The 21,753-nt window shown below is 39.4% G+C and overlaps 1 protein-coding gene across 14 annotated transcripts in view; it reads right to left on the reverse strand.

The window, feature by feature from the left end:
• LOC117382835 (mitogen-activated protein kinase kinase kinase kinase 3-like) overlaps positions 1–21,753 on the reverse strand; it is a 42,682-nt gene that overhangs the window by 4,317 nt on the left and 16,612 nt on the right. The window contains exons 9-34 of one of the 14 annotated variants that reach the window (XM_033980069.2): positions 21,376–21,507; positions 20,966–21,028; positions 20,795–20,876; positions 20,519–20,635; positions 17,368–17,446; positions 17,226–17,284; positions 14,631–14,693; positions 12,708–12,763; positions 12,547–12,585; positions 10,789–10,854; positions 8,429–8,480; positions 6,811–7,180; positions 5,899–6,005; positions 5,226–5,267; positions 4,942–5,026; positions 4,782–4,861; positions 3,863–3,923; positions 3,650–3,767; positions 3,482–3,540; positions 3,128–3,231; positions 2,244–2,415; positions 1,492–1,560; positions 1,283–1,375; positions 988–1,058; positions 331–386; positions 205–258 (exon numbers count right to left, since the gene is read on the reverse strand). In XM_033980069.2, the coding sequence (XP_033835960.1) occupies positions 205–258; positions 331–386; positions 988–1,058; positions 1,283–1,375; positions 1,492–1,560; positions 2,244–2,415; positions 3,128–3,231; positions 3,482–3,540; positions 3,650–3,767; positions 3,863–3,923; positions 4,782–4,861; positions 4,942–5,026; positions 5,226–5,267; positions 5,899–6,005; positions 6,811–7,180; positions 8,429–8,480; positions 10,789–10,854; positions 12,547–12,585; positions 12,708–12,763; positions 14,631–14,693; positions 17,226–17,284; positions 17,368–17,446; positions 20,519–20,635; positions 20,795–20,876; positions 20,966–21,028; positions 21,376–21,507 (2,349 nt within the window). The remainder of the gene's footprint in view (positions 1–204; positions 259–330; positions 387–987; positions 1,059–1,282; positions 1,376–1,491; positions 1,561–2,243; positions 2,416–3,127; positions 3,232–3,481; positions 3,541–3,649; positions 3,768–3,862; positions 3,924–4,781; positions 4,862–4,941; positions 5,027–5,225; positions 5,268–5,898; positions 6,006–6,810; positions 7,181–8,428; positions 8,481–10,788; positions 10,855–12,546; positions 12,586–12,707; positions 12,764–14,630; positions 14,694–17,225; positions 17,285–17,367; positions 17,447–20,518; positions 20,636–20,794; positions 20,877–20,965; positions 21,029–21,375; positions 21,508–21,753) is intronic. The other 13 variants (XM_055227202.1, XM_055227197.1, XM_055227198.1 and 10 more) reach the window with 13 other exon arrangements.

Consider the following 21,753-nt stretch of genomic DNA (forward strand, 5'->3'; position numbering starts at 1 on the left):
GCCGCAGGGCTCAAAGCGTGGAAAAAAAGTAGCGGCTTATAATCCGAAATTTACGGTACTCCCATTATTTCACTGTTATTATCCCGCTGCCGTTTTGTTTTTGCCCCACACATCGCTGCTGACACCACTGTCTTTACACCTCCAGAGTCCCAACAGAAAGAGGCAGAGTTTGGGACAGCTACAGCCAGGAAACAGTGAGTGTACCTGGGCAGAGAGCCCCCTCTGTCCTCAGCATCTGGATCTCTACTGTCAGCATGTCTTCAGCGATAACAAAGAGGAGTTAATGTCGTTTGGACAGTGAGAGCTGCGGAGAATGAGAAGAGCAAGTACCTGTCTGATCCCAGAAGTCTGAAGATCCGTGTGCTGTCGGAAATCTCCTGCGTGATCTGAGAAAAAACGAAACCGGAAAACAAATCTTACTTAACCTCACAATTTAAATACATGAAGAAATATTAAAGGGTCTGTATTACACTGTGATGAGAAAACATAATAACATAGATCAGAAAACAAACAGTCCTGGAGTTGTGTTTTGCTTCGTTCACACACGTTTAACACACAAACCCAAACAGAAAACACTGTTCCACCTTGTGATGTCATCATGTGGTAATACAGGAAGTGCTCCACTGTGTTTTCAAACTCCACACACCTTCACTAGAATCATTTGGATAATTTCAATCCTGGAATTGCCAAACGCTACTGAACAAAAGGTAAAAGGAGCTGTTAACGTGAAAACTACCACGTCGTGACATCACAAGGTGGAACTGAGCATTTTGAGCTTTGGAGATGTACAAAGTAATAATAAAGCGTTACTCAAACATGTGTGAATGAAACAAAACACAACTCCAGGTCTGTTTTTGAGGATATAACAACATTATAACACGATTTACAGCTCGAGAGAATCAGTTTTGTGTAATACAGGACCTTTAAGCGCATTTTTACAAACTATTAAATGAAACTATTCAGCACATTATTCTGTCTTGGTTTTACCTCGTTGGTCTTGAAACTTCTTCCTTGCATGCCATGTCTCCAGAACGCCAGCACACTGTCCTGTAGACACACTGCACCAGAAGAGAAAATGTTCAAAATGTTGTTAAAAATGATCCATACACCGACTTTAAGTTCATTTAAAACAGGCCTGACACAATAACACGTTTTGAATATTGTACTGCTGAATAAAATATAGATAAATTATTATATTGAAACTGAAAAACAAGCAAAATTAACCCTCAAAACATATTCTTAATGTACAAAATTTAAAAAAAAAGCTCTCGGTTGTGTTTACCTATTGCCTCAATCTGGAAGTTAAAGGTGAGCTCTGCCGATAATTTACGGCTGGATTTTAACCGCCCTTGAAGGTTGACAATCTTTATGCATCCTGCAAAAAAAAAAAAAGAAAAACAGAAGGAATATTGGGCATGAGACAAGAACAAACAACAAAACATGAAGATTTAAACCAAAGCATCAGTGAGCGCTGGCGGTGCAGATACTCACTGTCCAGGCAGACCAGAATAGTGTCTCTTTCTAACTGAGTAACGTGGATCACACACGACTGTGGAGTGTCTGAAATGACAAAGACAAAGACTCAGCTTTTCTTTGGGTTTGAGTTTTCAGCAAAAGGAAAAAAAAAACACAGTGAAGAGACTGAAGATGGATCGATTTACACGAAGAAATGGAACAAATGGAGCTGATTATTACATTAAATAGAGCTGGAAAACCTGGACTGGACCAAGACTGGACCAGGGCTGGACCAGGACTGGACCAGGGCTAAACCAGGGCTAAACCAGGACTGGACCAGGACTAGACCAGGACTGGACCAGGACTGGACCAGGACTGGACCAGGACTGGACCAGGACTGGACCAGGACTGGACCAGGACTGGACCAGGACTAGACCAGGACTAGACCAGGACTAGACCAGGACTAGACCAGGACTAGACCAGGACTAGACCAGGACTAAAACAGGGCTAAAAAAGGACTCAAAAAGGACCTGACCTGGAAACCAACTGGAAGCTAACCAGGACCAAACTGGGACCAAGCAAGAACTAAACTAGGAACTAGGGCTAAACCAGCTTCAAACCCAGGATCACCCCCTCCCCTCCCCCCAACAATCTCTTAAAAACGAGTAAAACTTCTAAAAAAACAAGCCCATATCTTTATTTTAAGTCATTCTAACCTTGGCCCATTGCATGTTTCACATATTTGAATGTGGTGTATTTGAATGTACTTTTCCTCCTTTTACTCGTACCTGTTTCTGTGAACCAGGAGGAGGTGGCGTTGGGGTTGACGGTGCCAAACTTGACCACCTGGTTGAGTTCTGTGCCTTTAGTGACGGCCACACAGATGAGCGGGTACGTGTGCTCCGGGACCACCAACATCTCAAAGACCTCCAGAGGACACGGCAACGGGAAGTCTATGTTCTGTAGTAAACGCAGTACTTTTAATACTACTTTTATCACACTGACACTCATTTTAGTAGAATAATCCTTATAAAATGTAACTTTTCTTGAAGAATAGTTTGACGTTGAGTTAAACCCTGCGGTGGAAGGTAAAGTACAAGTAGTAAAGTAGAATTTTTAGATATGTCTTTTTCTTAAGTACAGTTTACAGTGGATACTTTTTACTTTTACTTCAGTACCTTTGAGAGCAGTATCTGTACTTTCTACTTCACTACATTTTTTAACAGGACTGGAAAGTATAAAGTAGTAACAAAAGTTTTCAAGTTCAAGTTTCGGCTTTGAGCAAAACAAAAATACACAAAATTCATTGATCCGTTGACCAAAATGTCTAATCTTTTATGAATATCACTACATTTGCACTTTAAAAAGTAGAAGTATTTCATGTAAGTGTTTTTAATTTGTTACTCTACATTTTTAATAGTTTTAAGTAGATTTTTCATGCGATACTTTTACTTGAGTAACATTTTACCTCTGTATCTGTACTTATATTACATTAAACAGGGCTGGAGAAGGACTAAACCAGGACTAAACCAGGACTAAACCAGGACTAAACCAGGACTAAAAAAAGGACTAAACCAGGACTCAAAGAGGACTCAAACAGTAACAAAATGAGTCCTTCCATCACTGGTTAAACCCTCTCTTATTCAAAAATGACCAAAAACACATAACTGACCTTAATGAGCATGAACCTTTGCATTGACTCCACCCACTCCAACAGCATGACACTGGACTGAAAGGCTCCACAGAGGTATTTATGACCTGTGTATGGATTTCGCACTGCAAACGCACAAAAAACAAACACTTAAGAGTCACAAAACACATTAAAACTGTAAGCAGTGATAAAGGCCCATTCCTTGCTACCGCGGGGTAAAGGCCACCGCGAGGATCCTGCGTTTCGTTCCCACTTACATCCCCCTCCCCCCAAAATCAGCGTCTTAGTAATACTACTCCATTCATTCCAATGAGACCATTTATGACAATGTCACGCCTGATTTGAATTATGTTACTGTATTCTGACGTCACTCACCTACACAACACTTTTGGCACCCTTTAGTATCTGGAATTTTGTTGGACACAGCAAACTTCCTGTTGTGGAAAAACACTCCAGGTTATCCAGATGCTTGCGTTAAGTGCATTATGGGATTTCTTTTCACAAAAACGGTGGAAATGGTACAAAAAACAGAATCATTTATACCTGGGAATCATCTTATCAGGCAACTTGTGTGTAGGAATGGCTACAGGTAACTTTTGTAACTGTCTGGCCTGTTCAAACAGACCACTCAGGTTATGTGAATATAACTGAGAGGCTTTTCCTGCAAAAGAACAAAACATGTGAATAAAATGTCAAGATACTGTTTACATTTCTCAATAGTTTAGTTTAAAATGATTTGGCTGTAGTGTTTATTACCCGATATAGACAGAAGACAGTTGTTCATGACGTACAACCAGGTACACCGGCGAGGAAAGAGCTGGAAACGGTAAAAAAAAAAGGTAAACAGTCACATTTTTACATAGTGTTTTTCCACCTTCAAGACACTCAAAAGAGCTTTAAATCAAGAAACCACTGACAGATTCACACGTTCATATATCAGTGTGCGCAGAATTGAAACATCGAGGCTGCTGTTTTGAGTGGAATATTTAATGTGTTTGATTACAGCGATATGGTATTTTAGCAGCGTTTTAATAAAAATAAACATAATGACACTTTCTTTGTGAACTTGATTTAACTTAAATTAATGGCGAACTAAGGTTTCAACTGACATAACATTTCTAACTGTTTCTGGCGAGTAAATTAATGAAAATAACACTATTGTTTCAAATCAGACCTATTCTGCACAATCGACTTTTCAGAGATTTTAACCCCGTCATAGTCGTTTCCTTCTCCCTCTGAAGTTGTATTTGTTGCGATTCGTGCACGTTCGCTTCTCTTTAAGTCGCCATTTTGCCGCTCAATCCCCGTTTTCACCTCCAACGGTACACGCCCTCTGTGACGCACTTACTTCGTTCTTCAATTTAATTTTCTTAATCAGTGATACGCGAAGGATTCTGCAGCGTCGCGTGGACATTTTTGTGATTACGTTTATGGCAACGTCAACTCCCAATGGGCACCGCAGTTTTCAAACACAGAGGCCACAGGATTTGTTTGTTTTATTACGTCGTTTTAGATGAATATTGTCATTTAAATGTGTAAATTATAATCTATGAGTCTAGTGGATCATTATGTTATAACTATAAAGCAGACACAAGCACAATACGTCTGATTTAAATGTGTTTATAATTAATCTATTGTTTTATTCATCAGACTGTACGGTGTGAGGGTGTCAGACCTGTTCCATTGTCGTCTCATGCAGCTCGTTCAGGTTTAATGTGTAAATGCCCTCCTCTGCGCCGAATATTAAATACTGGTCTGAAACACACCCAGCACAATTATTACAGATGAGCGATCCAACGGAATCTTTAAATCAGAAAACATAAACCTGTTCTCACCTCTCGTGTCTGGGTTAATCCAGGAAGTGGCACAATGGACTTTTAAGGGGCAGCCGTTGAACACTTTAGAGAAACAGGCACCCATCTGAAAAATATGTCATTTTTAATAAGGAAAAACATCATATTTGACATTTGACAAAGCGTATGCCACGTTTTAATTAACTTTTCTTTGGTTATTTCTTAAATAAATAATAACTTTAAATTCCACAGAAATACAAGTAAATATTAATACACTGACTACAATTTATTATTGAAACACACTGTGCAAATAGTTTAATACTTACATGGACTTTAGGTGTTGGTGGAAGGCCATTACTGACAGGCATCTGTGAGAAAAATACAGTGAATTACAGTGAAGTACCAGAATGTCAAGTACATCCTCCAGCGGTGGAACGTAACATCATACAAAGTACTGAGTTAAGTACAGATACCACTTAAGAGCAGTATCTGTACTTTCTACTCCACTGCATTTCTGAACAGGACTGAAAAGTAAAAGTATTTATTATTGTTTGAGACCTGCTGAAAAGGGGTTTATTTTTAACACATTCATAATTTGAGCAAAAATGTATTAAATTGTTTCTGCCAATACTTTTACTTTTTACTCTTGAAGTACATTTTTAAATGGACTTAAATACTTGTACTTAATTAGATTTTTCCCAGGTGACATTTTTACTTTTACTTGAATATTTTTTGCTCTGGTATCTGTACTTTTACTTAACAGACTTGAGTACTTCTTCCACCACTGACAAGTTGCTGGAGACAGTGATGGAAAAATACTGACATAACCAGTACTGTGAATATTATACACAAATATGTACAGACAGCTCCACACAGCAAAGAGCAACAAGAGGTAGAATTTATTATTTAATTAATTTGGAAATAAAAGTAAGGTAAACTATATTCAATTGGTTTGAGACATAGTAGTATTAACCCATTCCTTCAAGTTATGGCTCTTACCGGAACATCCTTCTTGTCTTTCCTCGCTGGGACACTAGGGGGCATCGTGGACTGCCTCTCTGGAGGCCCGTCCCTCTCCCCGTTGTGTGCAGAGCTCAAACCATTACCTGGAACAACAAAGGCACACCTCCCTGAGTTTGTGAATCGAGTGTCGAGGAGGAAAAAAGTGCATGCTCCATTTGCAGGTGTTTGTTTAGGGGCCGGTGAATAATAGACGTGTACACGGGCTGGGGTTTGGTGAGTACACTTAAACACGACTACACACACAAATGGAGTCAAACATAAGCAAACAGTGACCGCTGTGAGCCGAGGGAGAGTGGTTAGAAAGGATAAAAGCTGGAGAAGAAAATCAAATGTGAGTGAGTATTTCAGTGTGGATGCCTCAAAATAACGTGCAAAAACTCAAGGTTTTAAAAAGTTTGTTCAGGTGACGACTGGTATAAACATAAACAGGGGTGTGTATAAAAAAAACAAACAGGAACTACGACATAAAACTAGTAAAAATCCAAGTTTGGTCATATGTTGCAATGCCAAAAGTATTAAATCATAGCAAACTTCAGAATGCAAAGAAATAAATGTTATTAAGATCTAAAAATATCTTATGGTAAATACTCGGTACTGTACATGGTAGTTTTTACTTCAAGCATAAAAATTCTGAGGTCACTTTTTAAGTTTTTGGCTGATTGGGTTAAGAACATCACATTTGCAAAAGCACCACTTCAAAAAGGCAAAATCATATTGAGCAGGAGCTGATGGAGGGGAGGAACTCGAAACACAAATACAAAGTTTTTGCTGTTAATGTTATGGCACAAATAATCAGACTACGAGGACCGACTAATGGGAGAGCAGACGACCAATCGGAGGGGAGGACAGGGTCAGCGGAGACTACTGATCAACTAATCCGTTTCTTACTGGCTTCCTTTTCTTTCTCCTGCTCCTCTTTGACCTCCTTCAGCACCTCCCAAGCCTCCTCTAGCTCCTCCTCTGTGTGGGGCGTGTGAAGCCACTCCCAGAAATGCCTAAAGCTCCCATCATCCTCTGGGGCTGAGTTTTCCACTTCCGAGCGGGTCGTGCTCTCGTTACCTAGGCTACTGCGCCGGTGGGGTGGCAGCTTTGGGGGCGGGGGCCGTGGGGGTACGTTGGAGGGTTTGGCTGGGCTCGAAGTCTCCGGGATGGGGCAACGTTTGATTGTCCCGCCCCCATCGTCCTCGCTGTGTGATTGGCTGTCGTCTGGTTTCAGTTTGGGTTGTGGTGGCGGTGTGGAAGTGGGGATGGACTTGGGCTAAAAAAACAAAAAAACAGATTTAATTAACACTGTGTTCTCTATAAATTCTAAATATTTGCACCGTCTACTGTCCTAACAAACTTTCAAACACGCGAAAAGTATTTGATTTTAAAGGTGCAGAATGTAACTCATTGTCTCTATGGAGATGTTATTGCTTTGGGTCTGGAATGTCCTGTTGCATCATGGGATTAAACATCATCATCATCATTAACTATTAAACACCAAGTGATGCCTCTAGATGAAGTTACGGTTATCTGTGTAGAAGCAGCAATTACTGTATCAACTTATCGTTCAATATATGAAACTGAACCAATATTTTTTTTGGTGGGGTGAATATTTATCATGTGGACAGTTTGTTTGCAGAACTGGGACATTTTTGTTTTAATTTTTGTTTCAGATTTAAAGGTTCTATATTACACAAAACTGACTCTTTTTGAACTTTGAACCATATCAGAATGTTGTTACGTCCTCAAAAACAGACCTGGAGTTGTGTTTTTGTTTCATTCACACATGTTTGAGTAACTTTTTATTATCAGTCTGTAACATCTCCAAAGCTCAAAATGCTCTGTTCCACCTTGTGCTGTCATGAAGTGGTAGTTTTCAAGTGAACTTTTACCTTTTGTTCAGTAGAAATAGGCAATTCCAGGGTTGAAATCAGTGTGTGGAGTTTAAAAACACAGCAGAGCACTTCCTGTATCACCACACGATGACATCACAAGGTGGAACAGAGTGTTTTCAGTTTGTGTGTTAAACATGTGTGAATGAAACAAAACAAAAAAACACAACTCCAGGTCTGTTTGTGATGAGGAAACAACATTATAACAGATCTGAGAATAGTGTAATCTGGAACCTTTAGGCCGTAAAAGGCTGAATGAATCACTTCTATGACTCAGATGCAAACTAAATACTTTACTAGTTTCATTCTGCTGTTTATTTATCACAGCTCATGGTTTTTTAGCCCTTCCTCCAGCTGCTCCAGTGAAACCCCACGACGTTCCCAGGCCGTTGTAGATCTAGAATATTTTGTGTAGTTTAAATCTGCTCTTGGGTTTTTGCGTCAATGGCATAAATGTGTTTCAATATTATCATTTATCGTCTATATTTACTTCAGCGATCTACTGTATCTCACTTCAAAATTCGTAATCGTGACAGGCCTAGATGGATATATTTAATGACATACAGTGGAACATTCCTGCCAGAGCCATAACACCTCCATATCCAAGTTTAATAAACATTTTCTCTCACCTTAGGAGGAAGTGGAGGCGGCACTTTTGGCCTCATGATCGTGCTGGATTTACTGAAAAAGAAACATAGTGAAACTAATGTTTTGCTGTTTAGATTCATGTTAGAACTTTACACTGTATTGCATTTACAAAACAACGAAAATGAAGAATTAAATGGTATTAAAGCTCAGAATTTAAATGATTAAATTTAGTAAAACCAGATCAATCCTGTCATTTAAGTCTAATACAAACAATATATGAATTTGTATTAGTTTTTTTAAAGTGACAACAGCAGTGAACCATTAGTCACAACATGATAAAAATGTAATTAATGAAAAAGTAAAATGGATAAAGATTGTATTTATAAGTATATGTACAGATGACTAGAGTGGCAAAGAATAGTGTGCCATTTACTTAGAGACAGACCGATATATTGGGCCGATATTTGCACTTCTTAGCGTATTGGCTATCGGAATTAAATCACAAACCAGAGGCCGATATTTGGTTTGTGCTCACCAGCTGCCTAAACATATGTGTAAAACCGAATTTGAACGTTTTAGTCCAAAGAGGGTACTGCAAAAATGTGACTACAGCTCTCTTATCCAGGTTGTACTGAAACAGGGTTATGTGTGAGTTTGTAAAAAATGAAAATGATGATATACTTTGGGGGAGATGATCTAAAATCGGCCCTAGATATCGGCCATTGTTTTGTCAGAATTAAAAAAAAAAAAAAACTATATCAGTCGATCTCTACATTTACTACATTATATTGTACACACCGACAATGGCATGTGAAACGAGTTACAGAAGATTATATGGATAAACTAGGATCAAGTAATTAACTGAGTCAAATTAGTTAAGCGACACTCATGAACTGAAACATTAACTTTGCCACAGACGCTTTGCCTCTGTACATATACAAACAGGAATAGTGTAAGCTAAAAACTGGAGTGACACTGATTCAAGTTGTATCTCTCACTGATACAACAGGAGACAGTAAAAACTAGCACAGGCTTTGAATCTCTGCTAGTTATTACTGAGATATGAAATAGATGGAAAAATAATGGTGTGGTTTAAAGAAGCATGGTACAGATCATAGACTGTATAAAGAAGTGGACTGAGTGAGTGCGACGTCAGCTTCAGTCGAATGAAGCTCATCGAGGCTAGAGCGGTTATAGCGGCGAATTTGGAGTATCATAGCAACCAAAGAGCCAATCCGGAGCGAGGCTGTTGAAGTTAACGCCCCTTTCCGCCTGCATAACTGGTTTAGCAGGGAGCAGGTGCTTAGCAACGCTGTCAATCAAACCTGTTGCTAACGCTAACAGGAGTGACCTTGGAGAAAGAAGGCAGCTGGTTTGTCTCTTATTAATGTTCATATCTTGATTTACAGACACAATAGCGAAATAAAAACACCAGGATGATGTAGAGCGGGTTAAGACGAACATTTTAAGACCAAAAAGACAGCGGCAGTTACAGAGAGCGCGGCGACAGTTTTTCAATAGAAAGGGAATTGGAGCCAGAGTTGATGGAACTTCCTGGTTGGTACGCGGCGGCTAGCATGTTAGCTACGTCCATTTATATATACAGTCTATGGTTCTAGCGGGAAATGTGACAATATATGATACATGAGAAGCTAAATCGCTAATTCTGCCATCAAGAAAGCAAAACATGGATATTATTAATCATTTGTATCAATATTTTCTGTGAGAATCAAACTTTAAAATTAACAAGAAGCAGCGATGCTCTGCTCTTCAGTAGATGTTTGTTTTTACACAGTGAGGGGCCAAGACCGACTGCCAGATATAGACATAGTTTTATAAAAAGCAAGACAAGACAGAAGGCGCACACACCACCATACAGACACACACAGCGGTAAGGCAGATGGCAAAGCAAAAATACGGCAAACGAGATGTTGAGGTCATCTATGGACTGAAACCAAACCCAGAGTCCAACAAAACTAAGCCATATCGGTGTTGCGTAGTTTTATATTAAGCCTGTAATCTATTTTATGCAAATGCTGACCCCCCTTCCCCATTTTTTCTTTGAAGTAATGTGTGAATCTGGGTGGGTTTTCAGGTTAGGGTTATTGTTAGTTAATTAGAAGTATACAAAAGACAGTGGTGAGAGCATGGAGAGAGCACACACACACAAACGCAGGTGTCTTTGAGGTGCGATGGTGGGGTGTGCTGCTTACAGATGCGTAGATGAAACTGTGGCAAAGAGACAGAGAGCCTACTTCGTTTGCCCCCCCCTCCTCATCCTCATCCTCATCCTCCCGACGTGCGGTAAGTTGTAATAGAGCAGGGGGGGAGGGGAGGATGAGAGCGAGCGGGACAGAGAAGTGAGGCCGGCGTCTAGGGCTACGGCTGCGAGACAACTTACTGAGTGTGAGTTTCATCATCAGCAACATCCTCATCCTCATCATCCCCTAAGTGTGCCACATGGCCCCTGGGAGCGGAGGTGGAGACAGGGGCAGGGGGAGACGAGAAGACGGGGAGGGGTAAACGGGGTCGAGGGGGTGAATGTGGCCGGGATGAGGGGACCAGAGGACAAAGGGGGAAGAGCAAGGCCAGAGGATGCAGAGAAGGGGGGAGGGAGGGAGGGAGAGGAAGATCTGAGTGAAGCCAACACTAAACCCTGATCTTATCACATGTAAACAAATACAGTTTCAAAAGGATTAGCAGCAGCTGTCAAAGAGCCACTTCCTGTTCAAATACTGGTTATTTTGCAATTGGATAATTACAATCCACCTGAGGCACACCTAAGAAGAACAGGTCTGCCCTGAGCCCATCACTAGATCAAATGTCACTGTCTGAAGACTCATCCCACTGTACAGTAGTATCATAGCACAACGAGATCCTCCGTGCTAGAAGAACTACAAGAAAATATGTTTATGGGGCCCTCAAATCTGCCCAAATACATCCAAACTGTAAAGATTGATCTGTTTTGTCTCTGGTAATTAAAGGGCCCATATCACACTATGTTCTGATCTATGTTATAATGTTTCCTCATCACAAACAGATCTGGAGTTGTGTTTTGTTTCATTCACATGTTTAACACACAAACCCTGCGTATTTAAGATGAGAAAACTATTCCTCCTCTATTCCACCTTGTGATGTCATCATGTGGTAATACAGGAAGTGCTCCACTGTGTTTTTAAACTCCACACACCTTCACTTGAATCATTTGAAAGATTTCAGACCTGGAATTGCCAATCTCTACTGAACTAAAGCTAAAAAGGAGCTGTTAACTTGAAAACTACCACTACCATGACATCACAAGGTGGAACAGAGCGTTTTGAGCTTTGGAGATGTAGACAGACTAATAATAAATTACTCAAACATGTGAGAATGAAGCAAAACACAACTCCAGGTCTCTTTTTGGGGAGGTAAAGGCATTATAATATGACTTAAAGCTCACAAAAATCCACTTTGTGCAATATAGGACCTTTAAATCACAAAGTGTAGAATCCCAACTAAAACTTTATCATGGAAAAAATGTCCCCTAAAAAAATAAAAAAAATAAATAAAAAAGTAAATAAATAAAAAACAATAAATAGATAAATAAAAATAAATTTAAATAAATAAATAAATAAATAAATCATAGTAGTAGTAGTAGTAATAATAATAATAAAAACAAAAGCTATTCTCCCCCCCAAAATGGACGGTATGTTTTCCAAATATAACAATAACCCATAAAACCACAGCTCAATAGAAGTAGTCATATTCTCTTTCAATCTCACATTTTCTTTTGCCTTAAGTAAAACAGAGGAGCTTAAGAGGTGATAATCACAGTCTTTGGGGCGAAGCGTTCGATAAGATTATCCACTGCCGCACTGGCCAGAGTCTGTGACCGAGCATTTGTTGAGTATGTGTGTAAGCCATGCCCTGCAAAGCTCCCGCAAAGCACTGCCGGATTCCAAAGCCAAAAGCAGCAACGGAGGAGAAGAAGAAGAAAAAGAAGAAGAAGAGAATGAAGAGTCCCCCCCTCACCCACAGCCCTGAGCACAGCCCTGCCGTTAGTCGCATGTAATTGTTCTGATTAGTCTTGCCGTTAATTGATTGATGGGTTGGGCTTAGTTAAAACACCAGCAAATCAAGAAGACCTGTGTGAATCAGGAAGTACGACAAATACACATACCTCTGCAGCAGCTCCTCCTCCACAGACTTGAGCAAACTCCTGTTAAAAAAAGGTTAAAAAAAATGGATACAGAACATGTTACTACTTTTACTATCCTTCACCAAACCATCAGACCAAACAGAATCGAAATGGAACAGTTTTAATAATAAAAATAGACTTACTTATTGTTTCCTCCCAATAGACTCGGTGAATCGTGTCCGTACTCCAACTGCAATTCCTACAAAAAAAAGAGGCAGTTTTAATACCTAGGAAACGCCGTATTTGTCAAAAGGAATTTGGGCCGTCTTGACAATGTAGGAACGCTCTAAATAAATGAATACTCCATAAGTGACTTTAATAATCGTGGGATAAATAATATGGTCAACTGAGTGTAAAGTGATATCATCTTATCCCCATTGTGTGACCATAGACCAGGGATAACATTATGACCAAAGACAGGGAGGATACATAGTTGGGTCAAATCATTTTTACATTTTGTGGGGTGTTGGAAGTCACTTAAAAAAAAAAAAAATTAAAAAAAGACTCCAGGGATAGGGTCAGTGATTCTGGTGGTGTTCGAATCCCACTCTCAACAAGAACATTGTTGGTAGAGCGGTCACATCCACTGGTTTGATTACGCTCCCACAGATAAATACTGTTGTTTTGTCCTTGGGCGAGACAAAAAGCGACTCTTATGAGCTTTAAGTCATGTTATAATGTTGTTACCTCCTCAAAAACAGACCTGGAGTTGTGTTTTATTTCATCCGCACGTTTGAGTAACAATTTATTATTACCGTAAATTTCGGACTATAAAGCGCACCTGAATATAAGCCGCACCAGCTAAATTTGAAAAGAAAATCAATTTTGTACATATATAAGCCGCACCTGAATATAAGTCGCAGGTTTTTGTGTTGTAACATGTGATATTTACACAGAAAGATGGTACACAGAAGGTTTTTCTTAGTTTGAATTTAGGAACTTTTTAAATTCAGGACTTTTTTTTTTTTTAACTGTCTGAAAAGCATCAGTTCATAATCTTTCCCCATGTCTCACTTTTGCATTTACTGTTAGAGCGCCCCCCCCAGTGGGCGTTAGGCAGTAAAAATCTATAAATTAGCCGCACTGTTGTATAAGCTGCAGGGTTCAAAGCGTGGGAAAAAAGTAGTGGCTTATAGTCTGAAATTTACGGTAGTTCGTCTACGTAGTTTTCTGTTTGAGAGAAGAACTCAGCCTAAATATGCAGAGTTTGTGTGTTAAACATGTGTGAATGAAACAAAACACAACTCCAGATCCGTTTGTGATGAGGAAACAACACTAGAACATAGAATCTGCGTACACTGGTGTATGAATGTATGGGTGGTTCCTTGATTTAAAGTACTTTGCGTCCCATGAAAGTAGAAAAGCGCTATATATATATAAATGTGGGCTACTTATTAGGTCATTATGTTATACCTGGTTGGGGTACTGTACATATTAAACAGACGCTAACGATTTGAAGAAATGATCGCAGTTATGTCAGTTACATCATTAAAACACAAATTTCAAACATTTGTGTTTTAATATACGGACCAAACTACGGTGCTTTACATTTTATGAAAACCAGAATACAGCAAGCATGCAGACATAAACAAGCATATAAGACACAACATATTTGACAAAAAATAGTAGTACACATTACCGCTAGGCGTAAAAGTTTGAAAAATGTAGCTTTAGAACAAATAGATGGAAACAGACAATCTACAAAGAAGCGTTGGAGTAGAAATAAAACCAGGACCCCTAAAGTGTTTAAAACGTGTGTGTATGACCTCGCCAAACTTCCCCTGCGAATGTGTGCCAGAACAAGCAATACCACAGAGTCTTGACAGTTGACACCGTGACATCTGAAAGCTAGCGATGCAAATGCTAAAGCTAGGAAAAACGCTTTTAAAAAATGAACAGAACGCTAACTAAACAGCCAGATCTGAAAAATGAACAAGAAACAGGGGCCCAGACAGGAAGAAGACAAGAGCAACAGAACTTTACGTGAAATGTGACAATGATAAGAAAAGAGGCTATTTTAAGTGGAGGCGCAGAGGCAGAGATAGGGACGGAGAGAAAAGTACTACCAGATTAGGTCTTGCGGTATAGTAGTGCTCCTCGACACAGTCCAGATAGGGCTCAGAATCACACTGGTCAGCAAGAGAGCGAGAGAGACCTCAGTTAATACATAAACCTGGACGCATGGAGGGTATGGGGCAGGGGTGAGTACAGGGGTGGACCAGAGGCTGATGGGTGCACAAATGGGATTAAATCTTTAATCGATAAATGGTATGGTGGTCTAGAATAAGTATGACGGAAGGTTATGACAATCTGGGACGTTATTCCGGAAGAAGTGTAATTTGTTTTGGTTGGACTGATGCAGAAAATAGACGGCTGACACAATATGATATGGATTTATATGTTTATGAAGTGTATTTTGGAGAGCTGGATCTTAATGTAGCCCATTATAGTGTCCTTGATGTATTGTATGCTCTATCTTTAAAAAAAAATCTTATTAATTTCAAACTATCACAGAAAATAACCCAATAATTTGCTGAATATATGCCATGTAAGTGCAGAATAAAGTTTTTTGTTATGATGATTTTTTATGTTTTGATTTATTGTATTATGATTTTAACGTTTCTTATTCTGTAAAGCACTTTGAATTACTTTGCCTTGCCTTGTCACTCATAGGCTGTATAAACAAATGGACATAGCTAACCCGCTAGCCGCCGCGTTCGATACTTGCAGTCGGAATTCCAAATATGGAAATCAGCTCCAAATTGCCACTATAACTGCTCTAGCCTCGATGAGCTTCATTTGACTGGAGCTGAACACTGCAGGCGACGTCACACTCACTAAGTCCACTTCTTTACACAGTCTATGATGCCACTGCTTTGAATAATTTCACACATCAGGTCTATGATAAACGCCCTTCAGCTCTCTATGTTTATGTAGGTGTTCACTGTTGCAATTTACACTTTGGGCTCGTGAAGGTCCATTAGGCAAACTGAGAACAAGCAACCAGATCTGCACATTTCAGGCAATATAACTGGAAGCTCGCACCATGCACCAGCTCCCCACCGCCACCAGCAAAACGACTGTATCCACCACAAACATGTATTGATACTTGTCGTGTCATCAACTTTCTCTGGGGGTGTGATGCTAACTAAAAGGCGCTGCTCTGTCTGAGGCTTTGTTAAGACTTTAATGTGAGCTTTAATTTAACGCAATCTGATCAGAAAGCGCTGACTTAGCTGTAGCTACAACAGGTGAGCAGATTTTTTTTTTACTGTTAAACAAGTCCGTCTCACATCGCGTTACAGTTAGACGTGAGCTAACGGTTTTTCAGTTAGTCGCTCTCACCTTTTTGTTGAAAACACTTAAGCAGAACCGTGAACGCTTGGCTCCTGAAAATGCGTTGTTTAAATCCATTCAGCATTTTTTTTCTTGAGTTTTCAGACAGATCTATAAACTCTATCGTGTGTATTGTGTCTCCATGGTAACTGTTGAACATTCCGCCAATATGCATCCATGTAGAACACCCCCAGCATGATGTCACCGCAAAGTATCAATGACATTATTATGTGTATTATCAATCAGTTAAGAAAGTAATGGATTTATTCTCTTTAAAAGCATTACAGTGTGTGTTCTTTCTGCGTGAGTAAACTTATGTCCCTTACACTGCCTCAAGTGTGTATTTATGCTGGCTTAGATATGAATGTGGTAACAGCTTATTGATTCCACGCACAACATCTATAATCTGAAGGTCTAGGAAAAAAAACAGAGTGGTCAGCAAGACAGAGAAGCACAACATAATTAAACAACGACCCAAGTGGGAAATGGAGGGAGAGGATAAACGAGTGAAAGCCAGAGAAAGTTGTTCAGACTTCCAGCTTAATAAAACAAAAGATGAAGTGGAAGCCAGAAGATGTCAAATGAGAAGATGTTGCCACAGGGGGAAAAAAAAAAAGCATTGAGAAAAGTGGGTAAAAAAAAAAAAAAAAGAAGACAAGATGGAAATGCTGTGCGCGTGACAACCATAGACTGTATAAAGACATGGACTAAGAGTGTGACGTCGCCCATAGCGCTCCGTTTCAGTCAAATGAAGCTCATCGAGGCTAGCGGTTATAGGGGCCAATTTGGAGCGGAGTTGCATATTTTGAATTCCGACCGCGAGTATCATAGCAACCAAAGAGCCAATCCTGAGCGAGGTTGCCTTAGCTAAGCGACGCTGTCAATCAAACCTGTTGCTAATGCTATCGAGAGCAAACTCAGGGAAAGAAGGTGCCTGATTTGTCTGTTATTAATGTTTACATCTTGATTTACAGGCACAAAAGCGAAATAAAAACACCAGAATCATGTAGAGCGGGTTAATACGAACATTTTAAGACCAAAATGACGAGTCTGACAGCAGCAGGTACAGAGAGAGGGGCGACGGCTAGCAGGTTAGCTATGCCCATTTATATATACAGTCTATGGTGACAACTGGATGTCTTCGCTACCATTGGTTTATCATTATGTGACCGCCAGCGCTGAATATTGCACTTAAAATACCAGCTACATAAAAAGAATGTGGATATTTGATTATTCCTGTGAATGAGTCTGGGTTATATCGCTTATGTAAACCTGATAATTCTGGTCAAGTGAGATAAATACTGCAGAATGTACCGCACACTTACAGGCTCATGGTGGGGCTCTGTTTCCTTTCTCAACGGAGGGTCGAATTTCACCTGGCCAACTGAAAAAAGGTCATAAGAGGTCATTGTTAGTGCATTGTGGGAAAGCGTAGGATCCAGAGTTTGGCTTTGGATCAAAACTCACAGTTAATTTCTGATAGCGTCTTTCCTTCTCGAGTGCTCCTGCTGGTGGAGCGGATACGATGGGGGACCGACACGGGGGACTGTGAAAAGACAAAAGGAGGTATGCGTAAGAATATATTACCATCGTTTACTTGGGAATATTTCAATAGGTTTAAAACAACAATGCACTGCTGTTTCCTGTGGGTGTGAATTTGATGACACAGCACCAGAGCGACACTGCAACCAGACACACACAACATAGCAACGCTCAATGGAAAATAACAAGCCTTTGCTCAAGATTCATTAATGTCTGTGATGCCTCAAATACTGTTGTTTTGTTAATGTCTTGGACTTTCGGTAAACGTCAAATAAACCTGGTGGTGCTAGCGCTGATGTTTTTGTTGTGCAAGAAAAATCTGAAACATTTATAACGTTTACGCTCTTAACGTTTATAGAATCATGGGTTTTATTTCTACTGATGTAAAATGGTAACACATTTATAGTGAGTTAAAATCAGGTGAAGAAGTACTCCGTTTTGTTACTTGAGTATTTTTTGCTCCGGTATCTACTTCTACTTAAGTAAAAGTATCACATGAAAAATCTATTTAAGTATTAAAGTACTTAAAGTAAAAAGTAAAAGCATTTCGTGCATATTTTGAGGTCTTATAATACTTTATATGTAGTGATTTTGAGTTGAATTTTGTTCAATAGAAACAACTGAATCAATTCTTGTTTTCCTGAGTCATACTTTTCTGTAGCTGTTTTTATTTATACAGTTTTGGTTGCTCAAACTACGAAGAGGCTAAAAATAAACCCTCAGCCATTTCAGTGGGTCTCAGACAACGTGACATAAAAAATACTTTTACTTTTCAGTTCTGTTCAAAAATGTAGTGAAGTACAAGTAAAAAGTATCCACTGTAAAATTTACTAAAATACACAACTAAAATTTCTACTTAAGTACAGTACTTTACTACTTTTATAGTAAAAGTCAGACCTGGACGACTGAAGGATTACACAGACATTTACTACTTTTACTTTGTCACGTTCCACCACTGGTTACAACATCACCACTTAATTAAAAAAACAAAAAAAAAGTTTAATAGTTGAATAATGATAATTCAGGGTATATTGTTTCTAGTGGCTAGGACAGATTCCAGGCACCAACAAGATTCATGGCAACAAAATACGGTTGAAAAACGTCTTTAAGAGTTATAACACCGCACACTCAAACCATGCATGAAACCAACATGTCAATACATAACATTCAGACGCAGACACACAACAGCTTGTACAATGATTAAGGCGGAGCTAGCAAAGCAGTTGAGCTAACAACACTGCACCTTGACCGACATATGACACTACTTGACTTCCAAATTTGAATCAGGACTAAACACGCACACAAACACGGCCAAATGACTGTTCTTAATCAGCTGCCTCGAATGCAAAAGAAAACTGGAGTTAATCTGTGACTTAAGAAGCACTTAAATTAGAAAAAGATTACCCACATTTGTACACATAAGCTAAGATAAGACTCACTCACAGATCTGTTATTGTTATGTGATAATATCTCAAGCTTTAGCGTCGTGTTTGTTTTGGTTTTTGCGCAACACCCAAACTCCTTCAAACTATTGTTAAAGTGCCACGGTGATCTATCAACTCCCTGAATCTAAAGGCCAACGTCAGCTCCCATGACAACAGCCGACATAGTGATTTGAAAAGAAATGCCCGCTGATTCATTTAAGGTCTGTGGCGGCCCAGACTGGAACAACAACTGGCGTAAGAGTTAGAATGACATCACTGCAGACGGGGCAGACCACACTGGTACCTTCCTACGAGCCGCAAAACGAGGGGCACGTCGAGCGCCGGGGCTTATGGGTAGGAAATAACCCCTGTACTTGAACTGAGAAGGAAGCGACATGCAGGAAATGAGGAGAGTAAGACAGTGAGGGAAGAAAGGAAACGGTTCTGTGATTAAAGAGGTTAGCACAAAGGCACTACATATTTATCATACTGTGGAATTTTCAAAAAACGTTACGTAAAATTACTTCAGATTTTGGTTTGGTTTAACTCTGATAATAACAATAAATGTATTAAATTATTTGAATGTTTATGTCTATGTAAAAAAAAGCTTATTTGATAATATTAAATTAAAAAAATATATATATTGAAAGATTCTATAAATAAAAGTAGTGGGCAGGGCATATGTACCACTGTAATTACTACAACTATAAATGAAGAATGAGGCAAATAAATAGATAAATGAGAGAAAAAGATGAGAAAAAACACAATCAGGTCTTTCTGTATAATTGCGTTGAACACAATAATAATGCGTATGTATATAATGGCATTTGTGACATACTGGCCCTGTTTCATGGAGCAGGTTTAGACTTTGAAAACACTGGGTTGACCTATTTTTAAGGATAACAGTTGACCTAAACCCTGAGTCAGTCACCACGGTAATTTACTCTGAACTTAACCTGGTCCAGATTGGTTAAACTCGTGGTTAGAGGAATAAAACCTAGAGTCTGTTCCTGAAGATAAGCTCTGATTGGACAGTTCGCTTCCCCATTCACAGAAGAACTAGGAACAGCTTAACATGAAGGTGTAAAGATGAGGATTCCACTTCCAATGTATAATACTGCATTTGATAACTTCTTAAATTAGTCTGGCCAAGTTAATCAGCTCAATATCAAGCAAACAGATGTATAAAAGTACAAGTTTATGTTACTACGGTCCCTTTTAGTGCAATATATCCAAACTTATGTGGTGTAAAATGACTTTAGTAGCTCATTATATGCTATTTTAAAACTTTAAAGTTCAAGTGTATGTGTTTTAATGCATCATACTAAAGTGTCACTTCACATCCCATTTTAAAATCAAGCCTGAATTTAACCTTTAACCTTAACCACAGTTACATGCCCTCTAACATAGACGTCTCCTCTGGTTTACCGTTGCCATGGTGAATCCTCTATTGATCATGGCTCTTCTCGGCTAAACTCAAAAATGAACAAACTGAGTGGTCCAACTTTACTCCAAACCTAATCTCCTGGAAACTAAGTTGGCCCTGTCTGAAGTGGATAACTCTGAGTCAGGAATTAAACTCGGGGTTAGTTCAACCTGCTTTGTGAAACATGGCCAGTGTAAAGGTCAGAGGTGAGAGTTTATGACGCTACCTCTGGCTCGGGGTCGTCATCGTCGATGTCGTTGAAGGTGCTGTGGTCGGGGTTGTTGGCTTTGTCCAGCAGCTCGATGGCCAGGGTCCGACTGAGCGGCTGAGACACAAATGGGTGCTGTTGGACACGCAGAACAAAGTCGTCAATGAACAATTAAAGAGGAATATTACACTGTCCGGCACATTAATCATTAACTAATCATTAACTAAACATTACCTGCCTTACGCCACTTAATGTAATCACTGACACACCTGCTTATGTTACTTTAAGACTCACCTGTAGTAGTTTTTCAGCTGTGGGCCTCTTCTTTGGGTTTTTGGTGAGCGCAAGCTTTACAAAATGGTGGAAATTGTTTGTCCTGATACAAACACACAAGCAAAAAACATCATGAATAAATGAATCTGTAAAATATGTATTATACAAAACAAAGCAGTCTCATCATCTTACCATTTTATTTTATCTTTTAATTTTGGAGGTTGAAAATTACTTTTGGTCATTAAAAATAGAGCCCTAGAAAAAAGACAACACATAAAAACATCAGTCCCGCATCAGTTGAGTCTGTGAACAACGGCAAGGCAAGACTATTTGTACCGCACAACTGGTACACAAAGTAACTGAAAATGCTTTACAGAATAAGAAAGACATTAAAATCACAATAAAAACAAATCAAAACAAAAAAAAAACATCATATCCAGACTCCAAACCGTTCTGTTTAGCTGTGGATATGACTGAAAGGGTTTTATTCTGCACTAATTTAAGTTTAATTATATGATGATTACTTGTATTGTGATTTTAATGTCTTTTTTATTCTGTGCTATACAAATAAACTTGCCTTGCCGTGCCATTATTGACATTACCTCATCGGGTGCAGGTCAAACATGGGCGGCTGTAGTTCGGCGAGCTCTATTGCGGTGATGCCAACAGCCCAGATATCACAGAGCTGGTTGTAACCTCCTTTCCGTTCGACCGCTGCCACTTCAGGAGCCATCCTGTGCAGTGGGAGAACACAATGAGACGACATCCACTACCAGAGAAACTCTCGCCTGATGCCCCACTCATGAACAGAGCTATTTTTATCAGCACTACAGGCCGAGCATGATAACGTATTTTGAACAGGCCTGTCTCGATAATCACTATATCGACTTGGAATGATCATTTGTAATGTCTGTGTAATCCCTCAGTTGTCCAGGTATGAGCCATAATTGACAGCTTTGAATTTTTATTTTACTATAATA

The sequence above is a fragment of the Periophthalmus magnuspinnatus genome, chromosome 15, assembly GCF_009829125.3.
Source record: "Periophthalmus magnuspinnatus isolate fPerMag1 chromosome 15, fPerMag1.2.pri, whole genome shotgun sequence".
NCBI lineage: Eukaryota > Metazoa > Chordata > Actinopteri > Gobiiformes > Gobiidae > Periophthalmus > Periophthalmus magnuspinnatus.